The sequence below is a fragment of the Tasmannia lanceolata genome, unplaced genomic scaffold (assembly GCF_043159265.1).
Source record: "Tasmannia lanceolata isolate RefF3 unplaced genomic scaffold, GAP_Taslan_0.1 ptg000015l, whole genome shotgun sequence".
NCBI lineage: Eukaryota > Viridiplantae > Streptophyta > Magnoliopsida > Canellales > Winteraceae > Tasmannia > Tasmannia lanceolata.
Genome location: NW_027518692.1, coordinates 42,751,359 through 42,771,041, shown reverse-complemented (window position 1 = coordinate 42,771,041; position 19,683 = coordinate 42,751,359). Strand labels below are relative to the sequence as shown.

General features: G+C 39.4%; 2 protein-coding genes across 5 annotated transcripts; both read left to right on the top strand.

Annotated features, from left to right (window-relative positions):
• Positions 1–1,627: 1,627 nt before the first annotated feature.
• LOC143845555 (uncharacterized) lies at positions 1,628–9,558 on the top strand. Its single transcript, XM_077353935.1, has 7 exons — positions 1,628–1,898; positions 2,018–2,068; positions 2,318–2,423; positions 2,575–2,659; positions 3,371–3,454; positions 8,600–8,704; positions 8,913–9,558. The coding sequence occupies exons 2-7, from the start codon at positions 2,049–2,051 to the stop codon at positions 9,218–9,220; spliced, it is 708 nt and encodes a 235-aa protein (XP_077210050.1). The 5' UTR covers positions 1,628–1,898; positions 2,018–2,048; the 3' UTR covers positions 9,221–9,558.
• Positions 9,559–11,257: 1,699 nt separating this feature from the next.
• On the top strand, positions 11,258–18,901 carry LOC143847384 (sterol 14-demethylase). Of its 4 annotated transcripts, XM_077356191.1 has the most exons (5): positions 11,275–11,396; positions 12,132–12,635; positions 16,377–16,886; positions 17,476–17,994; positions 18,304–18,901. In XM_077356191.1, the coding sequence occupies exons 1-4, from the start codon at positions 11,319–11,321 to the stop codon at positions 17,962–17,964; spliced, it is 1,581 nt and encodes a 526-aa protein (XP_077212306.1). In that variant the 5' UTR covers positions 11,275–11,318; the 3' UTR covers positions 17,965–17,994; positions 18,304–18,901. The 4 variants fall into 4 exon arrangements, with proteins under 4 accessions (XP_077212307.1, XP_077212306.1, XP_077212305.1 ...); XM_077356192.1 differs by lacking the exon at positions 18,304–18,901 and having other exon boundaries at positions 11,258–11,396; positions 12,166–12,635; positions 17,476–18,164; XM_077356190.1 differs by lacking the exon at positions 18,304–18,901 and having other exon boundaries at positions 17,476–18,164.
• The last annotated feature ends 782 nt before the right edge of the window (positions 18,902–19,683 follow it).

Genomic DNA, 19,683 nt, shown 5'->3' with positions numbered 1-19,683 from the left:
AATTGAAATAGCTTAGCATGGACATTAAAAATTACTGTTTAAAATAAGCAGATTAGTGCCAATACTAAATGGAGGGAGTGTGGGCATTCTTTCCAGAATCAGGGTTACGAGGTAAATAACCATGCCTTTCTTTCTTTTGTAACAGACTCAGATTAAGAATCTATTCGTTTGATATTATCACAACCAATTGTAAGCCCCCAACCGATTATTGGAGTCGAAATTACATTAAATTTGAGTCCAATAATTGGCTGATCCCTCCCCCAATGTCCCTCACCATTGGGTAAGCTAATATTCCAGGAAAAAAAAAAATTCATGTAGCCAAACGTGCCGTTGTAAAATCCATGTATTCAAACTGCCCAGGGTTTAGCTTTTTTGGCGGGACCCTAAACGAGGCTTTATAAATCAAAGGATATATGATCATACTTCCTGAGGTTTTCTCAATGGCGTTTTGCTGGACTTAATTGTCTTTGTTTGGATAAGCAGATTCGATCACATACATGTGGTATAAGCGAGGACTAAAAGTGTTTGCTAGGAAGGAGCTTATCGACACTATCTTTTAGCATTTTCCTAACAATAAGAAACAGCAACAGAGGCAGCTACAGAAGAATATATATTGGGTTTGCTCTCTTACGGGTGCAACTTGGGCCGGGTTGGGTCAGGTTGATGCCAATCTAAGCCCACTCGGAGGTAGCATTACCTCAACCCTAACCTGTGGTAGGCAAGAATATGATTTTGCATTACATTGTTTGTGGTATGGTTTATTTCCCCTGCATATATGTGTAGAACTGTTTGTGGGTTGCTTTGATCTTTGATTCACAAACAGATGAGGAGGTCTTGCTACACAACAAATAATAAGATGAAGATCAAAGCCAAGCTTGTGAAATGAGGAGATTAGACACGAAAGGAGTGTTAATGTTTTGAAAGCTCGGAGAAGCACTCAAGTAAACTAATATTCACCCCCTCTTAGGTCCCTCCCTCTCCCAACTTCCTCACCACTGAGTAAACTAATATTCCAGGGAAAAAAAATAATGGTTGCCAAACATGACCTTCGGCGTGCTAAAAAATGAATTTGTTTTATGCCCACTTTTTGACAAAAAAAAAAGAATAATATGCATAGGTGTCTGGCAATGGATATGGTGGCGGTCCCACCTGCTCGGACATAGGTGTCTCGGACACAAGGATTTCCTCATTGAAGTTGTCGGCGATACTGTCTGGATTATCTCGTTCGCTAATGGAATTAACAAGACAAATCGCTCCACCAACTAAGAACGGCCATGCACCACCACCCATAGAATCAAGAAAGAGAGCTCTCGGTCTGGGATTACCGGGAAAACACCTCTTCCTTTCTTGATGTTAACAGATGACAGATAGAAGTTTGAATCATCCTTTTCAAAAGAGAACAAAACTTAAAAACACTACATAGAGGATCATTTGGGTCCAGTCTCCTTGCATTGATTTTCGTGGAACGACCTATTTATGTTGGGCCTAACCACATAATGGTTTAGATATTTGAACAAGGTGGGTCCACTATATTTTAAATTTTAACAAAAATACATGCACTGATGCACGCATATTTATTAAGAAGTTCATTGCAGCCCACCTTATTCCATTGTCTAGACTGTCCATTTGATGGCCCCATTTGTAAATAGGCATCTCTCGAAAAATCATCTTGAAAAATATACGGAAGCTTAACAGGGGGTGAATTCATTCTTGTAGGGGGTGAATTTATTACAGCCCAAAATAAACCTCTTGTTTCTCTATGGCCTCCTGTCTCTAAAACCCTACCCGCTGCCACCATTTTCAAAACCCTAAAACCCACACCCAAAGGAAAAACCGTAGATGTAGAATAAGGAAGAAGATTAATAAGAAATCAAATCTGGGCCAGGTTTCTCTCTCGGGTACATGATTCATGGCTTTATTGAATGTTCCATTTTCTGGAATCTTTGTTTTTCTGGTTAATTTTTTTCTTCTTCTTTTCCTCTTGGGTTTTCTGAATTTGATGTCATACCATTTGCAGACGCTCAGTTCATCGTTTCAAATTGAGTTCCATGGAAGCTTCCGAAGATGGGTATGCGATATTTCGTTTTGATTTATTTTAAAATTTTCTCCCTCTTTTTTTGGTTATTGTTTGTTATATCATTTATTTAATCTCTTGTCCCCATTGAAGCATTTTCAATTCTCTCTATTAAGAGGATTTTTTTTTCTCGTTTACACATTGTTTCTTGCCTTGTTTTTATTACTGATACATGGTAGAGGAAAAGTTTGTTTTTTCATTTTGTGATTGTGGGTCATGACCTTTTTTTTTTCTCTCTGGAAGGTACAAACCTCCGCTAGAGTTTCAGGAGGATACAAAGGACCCACTTGTTGAAATCTCTTTGACGGATTCGAACGAGCTCTGGCTCATTCAATGGCCTATTAATCATGTAAATTCCCATTATGGCATATGTATTCTGTGAAAAATGTCATAATCACTTTGTTTTTTCTCTGCCAGCTGCATTTTATTTGAATATATATTGGTGAATTTTGTGCTTGGCCTTGGTGTCAAACTTACATGGTTTTTTGTGGGAATTGCAGTTAGAACCTAAGGATTTTGAGGGGAAGGAAGTGTCTCTCAAGCTGCATCATGATGGACAGTTGGGTAGTTTCGAAAGTTCATCTGGTAAGATATAAGGCTTATCCATATTTCGTTTTATTGAGATGGAAGAATAAACATCTTGTTGGGGGAGGTGAATATGTCAACCGAGAGGAATGCTTCTGTTGGGTATAATCTCATTGTAATGCAATGAGGCATGGTCATTATTACAATCCCACATTTTAATAATTTGATATGCCCATTTTATAGCCATATTTTGGATATCTAATGGCCCAAAATTCATTCCAATCGTACAGGACAGTTTACATTCGACGATGACCAAAAGTGCGTATATTGAATGTTAGGAGCTTAGGATTGTTTATTGTTGTATTTTCAGCCATTGGAAATCCAATGTAGGATCATATTAGAAGGATGGTAAAGATCAACTAAACCTGGGGCTAACTATTTAATAGTGTTCGTGTTCACTTTATTACTATGAGGTCACTCTCTACTAAAGCATTTCCCCGCTAACTGATTTCTCGTTACTAGGACTATAGGAGGACTTGACTCATTACAGACAGTGGTTTGTGCTCCGAAAAATTGTCCAATTTACCAGAAAAAGAATGAGTTCAAGGATGGATTTCAATTTTGAGATCTCTTTCATATTGTCGCACAACAACTGCATTCATAAGAGTGTTCCACCATTGTAGAGCACATTCTCTGTGCATTATTCATAATTTATGGTATAAATGATGGGGATTTCCTTTGGGTGTTATTAATCCTCTGTTACTATGCCAGGGAAATCGTATGATTTGGTTAGCTTTGCAGCTCAAGAACCAGATGCAACTGTGTTTTTGCCCTCTTCCTCAGAGTCAAAAGTTGGTATGTAGTCCTTAAGATATAACTATTTGTTCATTCATTTTGATTCATTTTTAAGTATCAATTTCTTTTTCTTTTTCAGCCACATGCTTTCTTTGAGTTGGAATTGATAGTAAGGGCATCTGTAATACCTTTCTTACATGAAGCCCCTTTGTATGAATATTTCACCATTAAAAAAACCCCTTTGTATGGCACGAAGAACTTGCTGTAGAGATGGTTCTGTGTGATATGCATTGTATTTATTATGCATTTATGCTTCCCTTGTACATATGCAAGCAGCTTGCACATGTACGCTTGTGCATCCAAGTTTTGTACCATTGTTTATTTGCCTCATGTGCCCAAGACTGTACATAAAAAAGAGGCAATTTAGGGGAGTGCAGTTTTTATTTTCATTGGAATTGGGTTTATTAGGCTTGGTCAATTATCTTTACTTATCCAACAGTGTTTTGGTCATCCAAGTATTAATTTATTTTATGGATTTTATTGCTCTTTAGTTGTTAATTGAACGGAAATGATATTTGCACCATCTTTTTCCTGCGTTTTGGTCTTTTGTTTGTCTATGACTACATTTTTCAAGAAAAGACAAGCAAAAAGGAGTGGAAATGGGGGTTCAATCCCAGCTTACATTTTTCACAAGAAGACAAACAAAAGGAGATGGAAATAAAGAGAGAAGTGAGGGTGGGGGGGGGAGAGATGTATCATCTCATTTCCCCTAATTGAAACACTTATTACTCTTTTCTAATAGTATAATGGTTCCACATAGCATCAATATGTAAGCTGGGATATTAGTGGCGTTGCTTTTCTTACAATATAGTCTTGATCTAGATCCAGGGTTCAGGATTTGAATATTGCCATGATCTGATCAATTTTCCAACTTTGTGGTCTATATTTGATGTCTGATCTATTTATCAAGGGTTCTACCTTGAGTATAAGGTACCAATCCCATCTTAGTAATGAAAAAGGAAATGCTTTTGTATTTTCTAGTGGGAATCTTAGGTGGGTGATCTTCTTCTTTGTGGGATTTTTCTCCATCACTCCATGATAGGAGAGAGATCATAAATTTTAATTGTTTGGATCACCTTTAGAGGCTTTTAAGCTTTTCCATCACCCTCTCTTATCGTCTCCATATATTGGGCTCAGTTACTGTTTCCTTCACAAAGGTTTAATGGTTTTTGTTGTGACCTCAAATGCTTTTGCATGTGATTTTTTCTTAAAAAGCCAAACCTAATATTGTTGGAGTTGTGCTTCCCTACACTTGGCTAACCAATATTACAAAGACTTGATTATTACTTGGAGGGTAGATTAAAACATGACCAACTTCATCTCATCTTCTTAGTACATTAGGCTTAATATGTGGCAATCACCAATGTAAATTAGCTGTGAGCACGTGAAATGGAAGTGCCTCTTCTTGTTTCTGTTTTGTGTGTGCCACTGCCAATATTTCTCATACATAATTGGCAATTCTGATTTGATGGGTGGCTTATTTTTTGTTTTAGAATGTAATGTTTTGGTGATCTGGTCATTTCAAAAAAGATGCAACAACGTTTATAGGAAGTTAATTTTTAAAACAAAGAAAAATGAAAAAAAAAGAGAAATATTAGAGGAAACTAAAGCAAAACATTTACGTATTCATTAGACCTACCACCAGTACCACCCATATAATTCATGTAAAGAAGGTTTTTTTTTTTTTTTTTTTTGAAACAGTAAGAGAATGTATTGCATTAAATCAAATTCATTACAAGCGGATGAGCCGTCCCCAAAACAACAATGACCATGCACAAGGCCCGAATTACATGATAAGCAGGAAAAGCATATCCAAAAACTCTACGGACGAGGGTGAACGACAATGGAAATGGTGTCCCGAATGACACCCTCCTTGGCTAATTCATCAGCCAAGCAGTTCGCCGACCAATGCATCTGAGATACCGAAGGACAAATGAGAGAAACCAAATCCCAAATCCCAAATCTTGTCAATCTTGTTGGCAAGGCGCCACGGACCGCAACTCTTGTTCATAGCCCATGCGATGGTGTTTGTAGAACCGCCTTCCACAATAAGTGGGCCAAGGTTGTGTTGCACATACCATTGCAATCCAAATAGAAGAGCAGATACCTCAGCCTTGTTGGCGTCACATACACCAGCTGGTCCAGAATAGGTCGTTATGATAGAGCCGTTGTGATCCCGAATTACCCTTCCGACATCAGCCCTACGAGGATTGCTGCGGGAGCTCCCGTCAAAGTTTAGTTTGAACCGCCCCTCCGGTGGTGGGCTCCACCGTGGTGAGATTTTGTCCCATGTTTTCTTTCCACGGCCGACCCCGCTCCTTCCCAGAGAATATCCGATTATTACGCTCAGACCATATATGTCCCATGCAATTGCGTATGGGATTGATGACCACATGGATTCATCAACGCATCCAAAAAGAGCACCACACCAATTGAGGATGACCCTTCGAACTCTTCTTTAATGCCCAAGAAAATCTGAAGAACTTAAGTATCCCCATAGAGAGTTTTTGCAGAGAATACACCGAGTTACTGACTCGCCAAGCGAAATCCCTGCCTCTTTAACCGTTCACATGTGTTAACGCCATGGTGTACTGTCCATAGGAAAGCAGATGCTCGAGGAGGGGCAACAGATTTCCAGATTTTGACGCTACGAGAAGGAGCACCAATACCATCATTAAGCTTCCTGAAAAAGACTTAACAGAAAGCCCCCTGACTATCTAGAGTCCACACCCAACGATCCTCCTCCGATTTTGATAGATTAGTGAATGATAGCTTACCAATAATAGACCCGAAGTGATTGATCTCTGAGTCCTTTAAATTGCACCACAATCGGTAATCCCAGAAGTTATTACTGCTGCCCTCACTTCCAATTAAATTATTTGCGATCGTTGAATTCCGGTCCCGCGCCATATGGTAAAGGCCGAGGAACTCCACAGCAAGTGTAGAATTGCTGATCCATAAATCAACCCACAACCGGATAGCATTGCCTTTTCCGGCTGTAAACCGTACAAGAGGCAGGAAATCTTCCCGGAAAGAGCAGGCAAACTTCCACACTCCAGATCCCTTGTGAGATGAGGAGCTATTGCAGACCCAATCCCCCCCACCTACGACGATATTTCGCTCCTGTAACGTTATGCCACAGTGCCTCTTTTTCTGTCCCAAAGCGCCAAAACCATTTACCCAATAAGGTCGCATTTTTAAGTCGAATTTTGACTATACCCAACCCACCAGTTATTTTTTATTCACATACCTTTTTCCAACCGATAACATGTTTGATTTCCTCTCCCCCCCCCCTCTCCTCTTTCCCTTCCCAAAGGAAGTCCCTTTGAATTTTTTTCGATACGATTTGCGACACAAGCGGGCACTTTGAATAGCGACATATAGTATACCGGCATATTCGCGAGAGCAGATTTAATAAGCACAATCCGACCCCCAAAAGATAAGAACGTCTTCTTCCACATCGCGAGTTTTCTTTCGATTCTCTCAATAATCGGATCCCATAACTCTGCTTTAGGAGTACCATAACCCAGAGGCAAACCAAGATATTTAATAGCGAAGGCAACAACCTGTCATCCAAGTTTTCGCGCATAATTGGAGGTGGTGTTTGTTTCCAGATTTATAACAGTGACAACACTCTTAGACAGATTTATTTTCAACCCAGAAATGATCTCGAACCATCGGAATATACGCTTGACGTTTGTTACCTGCTCCTAGCGAGAAACAATATCGTGTCGTCTGCGAATTAACGATGCATGATAGTGGAGGTAGAGGACCAGCTGGGTTTTAGTCCATTAATAAATCCACACTGCTCAGCTTTAGAGATGAGCAGACTCAGAGATTCTGTCACAATTATGAACAGACGCACTCAAAGAAAGGGTTGTTTTCCTACTACAAATGCCCCTCCCTTCTTTCACACAAACGCACACAACAATAATTCAATTGGGATTATCTCACAACCAAATAGCCCTTAAGGCGTGCAACTTTTCGATGAAAATGTTAAGAAAATATAAAGAAACAGAATTGTCCCGGAACTAGTGAAAAGGTGCAAAACAGGATGGACCTACCACACTGACCAGAATGACTATAGTCCAGAATATCTGAAACAGGGGCTGGTATATTCTAGCATAGGCTCTGTTCTAATATCATTCCCGAAACAAGGAATTTTAGAAATTCCACCTAATGCAGAACGAAATCGACAACTAAAGTTTAGAAGGGTTCTTTGATAGTGACTCACTAGTACATTTTGCTGATCCAAGATCCTAAGGATTTCTCTTTTATATGCGACATCAACCCTTTATAAAATTTTGGTAGTGGGCTGTCCGATCAAAATTGCCAAGCTGGTCACCACTACTTGTTCTGTGCTCAATGGTAGATGTTAATGGGGTATTTGCTTATTCATTGTCCATTTGTCTCAGAGATATGGAGCTATTTTTGTTCGAATAGATAAGTATCTTTAAAAGAGAACTGTTAGTATGCACAAGAGAAACTCCAACAAGCACAGAAGACCCCTGGCCATTATTTTAAAACTTATATTTTGAGATCTTCAAATTTATTTAGTGATTATTTGAGATCTTCAAATTATATATATTTTTGTTTCGAACTGCAACTTTCTTTTTGAATAACATGTATGACATTCCCCACATTGTACCGCCCTAACCATTGCACCCCATATAAGAACGAACTGTGATTCAGGTACGATGGGTTTTTCTTTTTTCTTTTTAATGGTAACATTGGTTTCTCTCCTTGCTAGAGAGAGGGGTTTAGAAGTCTTAATTTGGCCTTGACATTTGTAGCAGTTACATGAAATAATGACATATCTGGAAAGTTCAATTACGCACATGGGTTGTGGCTAGTTCCCTGGCCACTACAACTGACCTGTAAATTATTCATTCCAGTTTGAGGAATTGGGCATTCCTGATTGCACATCTTCATTGTGTTACTGTGCATATCCACCTTGATTCTTTTTTTGAAATGGTGTTTTTTTTTTTTTTTTTTTTTTTTGAAATGGTGATATCCACCTTGATTCTGATACCCACTTTTTGTTTATTGATATGATAATGAACTATTTTTCTTTATTAATATGAGAATGAACTATGGTTTTGTCACGGCTTTCTTGTCATACTTTCTATCCTGCTCCTGATACAGTTGGAAAGATTTCGCGCCGGGTTTGTTTGGTCCACTATCCAGAACCTAGCAAGTCGGAGAAACCCAGTTCTAGTCATCCAAGTCGAAGCAGTCAGAGATCTGCAGGTACTGGTTTCCTTTGAAAAACCACATCCTTTCTGTGATTATCAATACACATATTTAGTAACCTTGTACCTTGTACTTCATCTATTGCAAATTATTCCATAAATATCCACTGCTAACAGTCAATCAATTCCATTGCTTGCCCACTACATTTGCTATTTGGTGTGATCTATTCCAGTTTCCACTAAACTGACACCAGTTTTTTGTTCAGGCTCTTCAAGGATGGACATTTCTCATTCAGCAACTCCATCAAGGAGCATGGGGGCTAGAAGTTCACAAAGTAGCAAGCAAAGAGATTCAGGGATGATTAGTGGAACTTCATTCCAGAGTGTGGAGCGATCGAACCATTCCAAGCAAAGGCGTATTGATAAGTCAACATCCGAGGAATCTGCTAGGTCCATGGATCAATCAACTCGAGATTCAGGAGGACGGGAAGGTCGAAGCTCCATTTCTTCTCTGGGATCCTCCGAGCATTCCCATAGAGGAAAATTGAAGAAAAGCGTCAAGGTTGAGGAGTAGATATGTGTTATCAAATTTTTATATCTACGTTTCACATGGTTCCATCTGATATGTTTCTGGGTTACAAAAAGCCATGGTTATGGAAATACGAAACTGAAAGGCCCGCTAGTTTCAAACAGCAAGCCATGAATCTTCAACCAGAAGAAAGTTTTTGTTTTGTTTTACTTTTGCTTCTTGAATTATTGAAAGGGAGGATCCTTGAGTAAGATTATTATTATTATTTGTTTTTAAGAGATATGAAGCTATGCCATTTTTATAAAAACAGGGTGACCAAAACCAATGTACGCATTAACCTTTCAAAAAAGAAAAGAAACCAATGTATGCATGTGTGTTTTTTATATTAACTCTTGCTACTTAATCTTCAATCTGTTCATTTGTTGTGGTTTGTTTCTCTACTTTTTCTGCTTGTAGGCAGCTAAAGTAGCAATTTTCTGAAGGTGGGCAGAAAATAGTAGAGATAATTACATTAAGACACGGAATCCATGATATTTCTATTGGAAGCCTTGCTATGAGAAGCGCATGGGAGCCTAGTCTGGTCCCACCTCTAAGACTTTAGCGTGATCTAGACCCTTAATTTGGTGGGCCTTACTGTGTGTGGAGAGGACATGACCAGAAGTCAGACTTATCGAGTGATCACAACCATTCGATCAGTGGGTTGCAAATGAATGGTTAAACTGTTCACGATCAGGCTCTGTGATCAACTGGTGAAAAAAATATTCGAACAGAGTGATTCTCAGCACTTTTGAGCTCACGTTTGCCATGTGGATGTATTCGAATCCGTTGATCCTTTCAACTCTGTCTAGTCGTGATGGGATTTTTATTAGAATTTTTTTGAATTAAAATTTTTATTTTTATTTTTATTCTGATTCTACTCAGGGGAGAATCAGAATATGATTTTGATTCCGAATTCTGATTCTGTCAATCCAAACGCAGGCTTATGAATTATGATGTCCATTCCATTGATCTGACGATCTTAATCGTCCAATTGTTTCTACAATGGACCCATTGATCATATACTCTGGCTCATGTGCATTCTTTGGACAAAGGTCATATGGGTCATATTGTTCTATCCCGATATGGTTGGGATTAAGACCATGTGGGCCTTCTCATGCTGTTTTACAAGATCAACGGTCTTGATTTCACATAGATGCTCTCTATGCTCATGTAGGACCCAGAAATTACCTATTGCCATTGATTGTAGAACAGTAGAAGTCTCTCTCTCACTGCCTCCCCCGATGCAAACTATTATTTTCCATAGAAAAAAATTTTCAAGGTCTGGTATGTTCGTAGTTTTCCTTGAAAAATAATGTAAATTTTTGATGAATAACGAGTTTACCAAACGTTAGAAATTTCTTTTCCATGGAAAAAAACTGGATTTTTTTAGGGGTGCAACTCAGGTCGGGTCGGGTTGAGGCCAACCCGACCCAACCCGAGGAACCCATTTTTCCAACCCAACCCGATTTCCAACCTGGCTGGGCTCAGCCCGACCCGACCCAACCCAATTTGCAATCGGGTCAACCTGACCCAACCCGATATCCAATTCATGAACATGTTTTTTGTGGGCCCCAATGTTTTTTTTTGCTCACATTCCTACACAGGCATCCACCATGTAAAAACTCTTTGTAATTGAATTGAAGGATAAATTTATGTTGAAATTTAAGCACATTTCTAGCTTCAATGGGAAATGTGTTAAGTTGAAATCGGGTTTTAAGCACATTTAAGCACATACCGGAATTGGAAATTGGGTTTCAGGTCGGGTCGGGTTGCCCGACACCCCAACCCGACCCAACCCGATTTCCAATTCGGGTTGATTTTTCCCAACCCAACCCAGATTCGGGTTCAACCCGTTGGGTTCGGGTTGAACCCGACCCGAGTTGCACCCCTAATTCTTTTTTCCCAACATCCAGCTAACCGGACGGGTCGCAACCGGTCAAACAGGGTCCAAACTCCAAAGGGGTGGCAGTAGTAAAATATGGGGTGGGAATATCAGTTCGAGAATCTCCGCCCCAGGGCCCACCTTATATAATTCCTCGAACATTCCCATTTCCCACCCGTCTTTCCCAGAGTCCCTTCTGCTTTTGCATTTCACTCTCTGAAAATGCTACTGATATTCTCTCTCCAAACATGCTCGGCGTTTAACCACCTCTTACTCCTCTCTTCATCACACTACTACAAGGTTCTTATGCTTCTCCGTTTCATGTTTTTCTTTTTCTAGGGTTTCATCTTCTGCTTTAATTTTTCATTTCCCTTTGAATCTTCCGTATGTTTGCTGCTTGGATCTGAACTAGCTATTCCTTTGCAGCTTTGTATGCAGATCTGATTTGAGTTTTTGTTCGATTTTTTTACCACATTAGATTTGTTGTGAAAGTTTCTGAGATCTGAGCTCTCTCTTTTTTCTTTTTTCTTTTAACTTTTCTTGCAATTTTTACCTGGTTTGCCTGCGAAATTTCTGATAGTGAGGATTTTCTGTCATTTCCTTTTGTGATTGTAGTTTTTATGGTTGTATCACTTCTCAGATCATAGGCATTTGTCTATAAGTTTCTTGATTGCTTTCTCCCTTGTAGTTTCTGCAATTTTTGAATGCTCAGATCTTTCCTGATTCTCGCTCGATTCTCTAGTTTGTTACTGCAGTTATTGTTAGTCCTCTCATATCTTTGCTTGCGAAATTTCTGATAGTGTGGGTTTTCTGGCATTCACTTTTGTAATTGTAGTTTTTAAGACTGTAGAGCTTCCCTGATCCGATCCATCTGTCTACAAGTTTTGTTACTGCTTTCTCCCTTGTATCCCTTCTACTTAATAACACCGATCTAAAGCCTTCCTCTAGTTTCTGCGAATTTTGCTCGAGAAACGCTTTCATGAAATGCTCAGATCTTTCCTAATTCTCGCTTGATTCTCTATTTTGTTACTGCAGTTATTGTTACTCACCTCGTATATTTGCTTGCTAGTGATGGATTTATTGAAGGAGAGTAAGTTGTTGAATGCCGGTCTCCTTGTTTTAGCCACATTGGTCTTCGTGAAACTTCTTTCATCGCTTAGGAATTCTAGATCCGGAAAACGCCTTCCTCCTGCTGTCAAGGCATGGCCGATTCTTGGAGGGCTCGCTCGGTTCATGAAAGGCCCAATCATGATGCTCAGGGAAGAATATCCAAAGCTTGGAAGTGTCTTTACTCTGAGGTTGTTGAATAAAAACATCACCTTCTTCATTGGACCCGAGGTGTCGGCGCATTTTTTCAAGGCATCAGAGTCTGATCTTAGCCAGCAAGAGGTGTACCAGTTTAATGTACCCACTTTTGGACCAGGCGTCGTCTTTGACGTCGACTATTCAGTGCGGCAGGAGCAGTTCCGGTTCTTTACTGAGTCTCTGAGGGTGACCAAGTTGAAGGGATATGTAGATCAGATGGTTGTCGAAGCAGAGGTATGTGTTTCAGTTTCCCCTTTTTTTGAGTGGGTTCGGTATTTTTGCTATTTTGATCTGATGTTGTAGAATTCATTTGGGATGCTCACATTTTGGCCGTTGGTTAATTCTTGTTCTACGGGGAGAAGAAATAAATAAGGAATTTCTTTTGTCTCCATGATTGCTGCTTTTCCTTCGGACTTTAAGCTGTAATTCCTAGTATCAATCTAAGTTTACTTTGTACCATTTTATGCATGAACATCTAAATCTATACCACCTGACTTTCTTGATGCCATTTAGGAGATTTCTCAATGACTACAGAGATTGAAAGGTGTAGAACATTCAATCTAATATCCCTGAATTGCAATAACAAAAAATGTAGCATGCAAAAAGTGATCTCATCCAACGGAAAATCAAAGAACAAAGCAAGGAATAATCAGTTCTGGAAATAGTGCATGGAATAGCTTCAATAGAATACCAGAACCAGTAAATGAGGCAAAATTTATTTCTGAAATTGTATTAGGGTAGTCATTAAGTGCACGTTTGGCTACCATGATTTTTTTTTTCCATGATAAATCAGTCTCCAAGTGTAAATGAGAGTGAAGTTGCTAAAAATCAGGAAACAAAATCCAGGAAACTAGTGTCTATGGCGATGAGATGTGCCTATCGGGAAAAGGTCGAACTGATTTTGAGTAGAGTTTTTTGTTTCCAGATTTTTAGCCACATCTCATCGCCGGAGACACTTGTTTCTTGGATTTTGTTTCCTGATTTTTAGCGACTTCTCCCTCATCTCCACTTCGAGACACTGATTCATCATGAAAAAGATTTCTTGGCGGCAAGACATGGCCTAAATGACTAAACTTCTTCCCAAAATCTGTTACACTTTGATCTAGCTTGAAAAATTGGAAATAAAATGCATGAATTCATGAGTTGATCCATGCTGGAGGTAAATCAAGGGATCATCCAAGCAAGAGTAAGGATCACCCTTGTCTCCAATGGTTGGGGATGGATGAAGAAGGAAGAATAATCATTCAAAAAGAAGAAGTAGGATCACCCTTGTGATCTATTTCAAAGGAAAACCCAATCTTCCATATCTTCCTTTTCCTTCTAGGTATTTTTATTTAGTCCCATTTAGGGCTCACAACACTCACTTAAAACCCCGTTATTCATTCAAAAATTAAAAAACTCCTAAGTGGGACACCCCACAAACGGGGCATTACAAGTCCTCCCCTTCTAATATTGTTTGCCCTCAAGAAATTCAGAGCTGGGTGTGCAAGAATCCCCAAAGTGGCACATTCAATGGACAAGGTCCTCCAATTTACTATGTACTCCTTGGACTTTGTTCCTTAATCTATTTTCTCCAGTTTCTAGCATGATTTCGGGTTCCAAAATCACTTTTCTTTCATTGTCAAGAGGGGGCAAGTCGATGGAATGAATAATGTGCTGTTCAAGAGCTTTTTTCAAGCATGAACAATGAAAGACATTGTTTATTTTGTTGTTGGCAATTCAAGCTCATATGTAATCTCTCCTCAATTCCCCATGTGATGTGACCTTATATGAGTCATAAAAACTTGGCTTAAGCTTTTTTGCTCCGCTTCTCTTCATTGTGTGCTGCTTATAAGGCTGCAACCTCAAGTAGACCAGTCTCCAACTTCAAAATGATGTTCAATCATGTTCTGATCTGCATACTTCTGATGATTTTTTGATGGCTAGATTTTCTCCTTCAATGCTTTTATTATATTCTGATTTTCTTGGACAAAATCCTTGGCCAGTGGTACTCTACTATTCTGAAATATGATATTGTTGAAGTTAGGAGCTTAGTAACCTTACTATGGAACGAAACCCTTCCTAGCTAGTTTAATAGAATAAATTCCCACAATCTGCTTAGCATCCTCATCTTAATCGTCTATTCACAAAATCATTGTTTGATAAGTGAACACAGTAGTTGTTATCACACCTCTCTCCGTAATAACTTTAGTTTAAAAAATCAAAATTTGGCTTTGTTTTTTCCATTAAAATGTATATTTCATTGTAGAATCTGCTGTTTTGCTATCATGCAACTATTTTATGTCCACCTTGCTTGATTGGATTATAGTTTGAATATCTGTGTTCTGTGACAGTGTGCAAATCCTACAGCTGAAGACCAGTCTTTCTATATGATAATCACTAAATACTAATGTTATTTATGATTTTCTTTGTTTGGTTGCATAGTCATTGTTGTATCTGCAACCAAACTTTGTAAAAATGCTTGTCCAAGTATGGGGGAGTTCAACAATAACTTGTAATTTGATATAACTTTAAAGTTTGATTCATCAGAGAATATGATGGACATAATAAACGTCCTCAACAGTTCAGGGAAGTTATTATTAATTAACTATCGAGTGAATGCTTTATGATAGATCTTTAGCTTATGACTTGATTCCTTTTTCATGAAATCGATGGAGAATATTGAGCATAGTAATGCTGTCATTTTTTGTATATTGTTTATTCATTTTTGGCATGTTGGGTTGAACCACTGTTCTAGCTCGAGTGCCATGTTGAGATTTTGTGTCTTAAATCCTTGAAAGGTCGGCTAGGAATCCAAATTGTAGCTTTGTTGTAATATTTTTCTGCACTCTCACTTCTCACTTGAGTTCAAGTTGAGGATTTGGGTCATTTGGCCCCAGTTGAGTTTAATATGATTTTTGGGGAAGATACTCTCTTATGAGTTTCTGTTCTGATTATGCAATTCCTAGTTTTACATGTCATGTTTATTTAATAGTTTAAGTAAGCTACCCAAGTGATCTGGAACTCTGGATCATTGATATGAATCATGAAACCTTCTTCCAATTAAAATCACCCCCAACTCTACAAAACCCAGACAAACCACTTCACGAGTGAGTGTTGGTCATGGACAAGCTGCTTGGAATAAACGGTTTGGAAAACCAGGAAAACAGATGCTCCTTTTCTACATGTATGTTATAAAATTGGAAAGTAATGTTATACTATATATGTTGGTGTGTGCACTTGAGAAATATAAAGTAGTGTATATACAAAGTTCGTTTAAAATATACATTCATTGCTATTGAACTGCATGGATAATCAGTAAATCGAATCGTCCTGTCATGTTAATTTTTGACATGCATATTCTGCACATCATTATTGTGAAAAATGATATATCTCACGCTCTCATTTCACCAGGAGTTCCACTTAATGTTATTTAGTTTATAATTTATACTGGTTTTCATCACGGTAAGAAAATGTTAATGTGTTAAATTTAAATCTAGGGGAAGTTATATGATGGATGCACAGATTTTGCAAGTGGGGCTCACGTGTTGTATGATCCAAACCCTCCTGTTAGGCGTTGCTATGAATGTGCCATGCATCAAAATCCACTCATTGAATGATTGTAACCCTCTGATTTGTATCTGTTGGATGGTCGGTTGGAAAATAACGAAGCAACAGTCTATATTACATCCACAAATCAGAGTGTTGGCATTGCCCGATGATGAGTGGATTTTGATGCAGGGCCCATCCATAGCAAGGCCCAAACGGTGAATTGGTTGGATCATAGAACAAGTAGGGCCCACTTGTACATCCATCACTAAAAACTCCCTCTATCTAGTTGGTTCGGCTGTTGTTGGACATCATTGATTTCAGTATTTCGTCTCCTCATTGGTACTTATATGACATCAATTGCTTAATAACAGTTCAACATGCTCATTAAACAATGCAGTCGAAGATTCTGGTTCTGATTGCTTCTGTTCTCCCTGAACTCTGTAGGAATACTTCGCAAAGTGGGGAGACAGCGGGGAAGTGGACTTGAAATATGAGCTCGAACACCTCATCATCTTGACAGCAAGTAGATGCCTCTTGGGTAGGGAGGTGAGGGATAAGCTATTCGAAGACGTCTCTGCCCTCTTTCACGACCTTGACAATGGGATGCTCCCCATCAGTGTCATCTTCCCTTATCTCCCCATCCCTGCCCATCGCCGCCGTGACCAAGCCCGAAAGAAACTTGCAGAAATATTCGCCAAAATCATTTCTTCCCGTAAGCGAGCTGGTAAATCAGAGAATGACATGTTACAATGCTTCATTGAGTCAAAATACAAAGACGGCCGCCCAACAACAGATTCCGAGGTCACCGGCCTCCTCATTGCTGCCCTCTTTGCTGGTCAGCACACTAGTTCCATCACATCCACGTGGACAGGGGCTTACCTTCTCCGCCACAAGCAATACCTTTCAGCAGCAACAGAAGAGCAGAAGAGCTTGATGAAACAGCATGGAGATAAGGTCGTGTTGGATATTTTTAAAATATTTTATTTTGTAAAATAGAAAAATGAGATTTTTCAAAGAGACACTTCCTTTTTTGTGAAATGGTATTTCCATTCAAAACACACTTGTTTTGAAAAAGGTGTTATTTTAAATGAAAGGGTATTTTCATTTGAAAGGGTGCCTCCATATCTTTTTATCTTCCAGAGAGGAAGGGTTGGAATTTTATTTCTAAAAAATAGACTTTCTCCTCTTTTACTCTTCTCTATTTCTTGTTTTTCAAGGGCATACTGGTTGCTTTGAACTCAGGGTGCAGCCTTTGTTCTTAGTGTAGGCATTGTATCCTTGGGACTTATTTCCTGGTATCCACCTGCATATAAGTGGGGAAATTAAAGTCGTTAAGGCTCCGTTTCTTTCGACGTCAAAATGGACATAAAATTTGTTTTATGTTCATTTTTACAACAAAAAATAAAATTTACCTCCATTTTTACGTCAAAAGAAACGGAGAGAAAGCTTCGGCTTGCCTTGCCTACTTCTCTTTCTCTCCTATCCTCTTTTTTTGTGCTAAAGAGTCACTTGGTTCATCCACCAATCCGATTTGTACCAACAGGTCGACCATGACATCTTATCAGAAATGGACGTTCTGTATCGCTGCATAAAAGAAGCCCTGAGACTTCACCCCCCTTTGATACTCCTGCTACGCAGTTCGCACAGTGATTTTACAGTGAGTACCCGGGAAGGGAAAGAATATGACATCCCAAAGGGTCACATTGTTGCCACATCGCCAGCTTTTGCCAACCGTCTTCCTTACATTTACCAGGATCCAGATAGGTACGACCCCGACAGGTTTGCAGCTGGGAGAGAGGAGGACAAGGCTGCCGGGGCATTTTCCTACATCTCGTTCGGGGGAGGCCGACATGGGTGCCTTGGGGAGCCATTTGCCTATTTGCAGATAAAGGCAATATGGAGTCATTTGTTGAGGAACTTTGAGATGGAGCTGATCTCGCCTTTTCCGGAGATAGACTGGAAAGCAATGGTTGTGGGTGTAAAGGGGAAGGTGATGGTTCGATACAAGCGGCGGCAGCTCTCTGTCAACTGATGATGAGATAAATCTGGTACCTGGTTGCAGGTGAATTGGTTTCTAATGGTCTTTTTAGTTCTGATTCTTCTAATTTTCTCTACCTTGATTTCAGTTCTGTCATTTCATTTTGTTTTTAGTCCATGAGTCTTTGTTAGCTTTGTAATTGAAGAAGATTGGTTTTGTTTTAGCTTTTAGCTGTTAATGGATTTCTGCAGCAACACTTTAACAAAAACTAACATGACACTTTTGGTAAAAGAGATGTAAACTAACATTTACATCTCTTTTACCAAAAACCAGATTCTCTCCTCTCAAACTCTGCTGCTCTCTCTATTTATATATTAAACACTGCATTTTCAGGCTATCTTTATGCTGAGAATCCTTTACGTATGGAAAGTGCTTGATCTGAACCTAATTTAAGCCTGCGCGCCTGATATCTGCATGATATGGACCTTCATTAAATTGGGCCCATAGCGGGGACAACATGGGCTAAGCAATCACAACTGCTGGATCAGCTCCTCCTGTTCTTTGATAAGCTTGATATCGGTATCGCAAGCAGCAGAAGCAATCATTAAGGCGTGTAAACGGCCCGGCCGAACAGAGATTTGGTCAGGTTTCGGGCTTATTTTCTTCAAACCTGACCCGTACAGAGATTGGGTAGGGTTTTTCTACCTGAAAACTGACCCAACCCAAGCCCGTTTTCAACCTGAAAACCGACCCAACCCAAGCCCGGTGATTTCTAAAACAGACCCAAATTATTTTTGGTTCGGGCTCGGATAAACTTATCCCAAATTGCAACCTTATTCTCAACAAAAGCTCAATCCGAATGATAAAAGAAGGGAAATGGTACAGGACAACCAAAATTTGATATTTGCACAAACCCAGCTGTCTTTTATTCTTTAATGGGCTCGTGAGAGCATTTTGGGTAGGGAAGTGATAAATTGCCCCTTTTGATTACTTGGGACACCCAGATGGGCTGCAGTCATTGATACACTGCTGCTAGGTGTCCCAAGTAATCAAAAGGGGTGGATATATCACTTCCCTCTGGGAAATGTAATAACCTTTTGACTGCTATTATTTAAATACTAAAAGTCAAGATGGGTTAGTGAAAATATCAAAATATGATTGTGCTGATATCATTTCCCTAACCTTCTCACAGTTCCTCCCTTTGCGGTGACATGAGCAATATGACTTACAATAGAAGTTGGGAGATGCTGTTTTTTTCGCCCCCCTGTAGGATTATGCGCCCATAATCCAAGAGGGCCGGGGGATGTGGTGGTCGTGAAAAAATCATCTCCCTAGAAGTTGAATGGTGCTATTATTAAAAGAGGAAGTCTAAACTGAAGGGAGCCCTTGCAAAAAAGAGGAGAAAGGGGTCTCTCATTGGCTGCACATCACCACCATGTTTGACTTTTCAGCCGTTGTTAATGAATGATGGTGATGAGTAGCCAATAAGAGAGCCCTTTCACCTTTTTTTTGCAAGGGCTCCCTTCATTCTAGAATTCCTCTTATTAACATATGGCATTATCTCTATTAGAGTAGAATGATGCCTTGTTCTGATAAGAGAAATTATATGACAAAATAAAAGGCGGAGAGAGACAAAACTCCTCCCCCTTGATTTTTAATCCAAGGGAAAGGTAGCAGGTTTTGTCTGCTTCCGTCCTTTACATTTTGACGGTCGGGCATCATATAATTTCTCTTCTGATAATGCCTTCACTATCGGAGTAGAATGGTGACAAA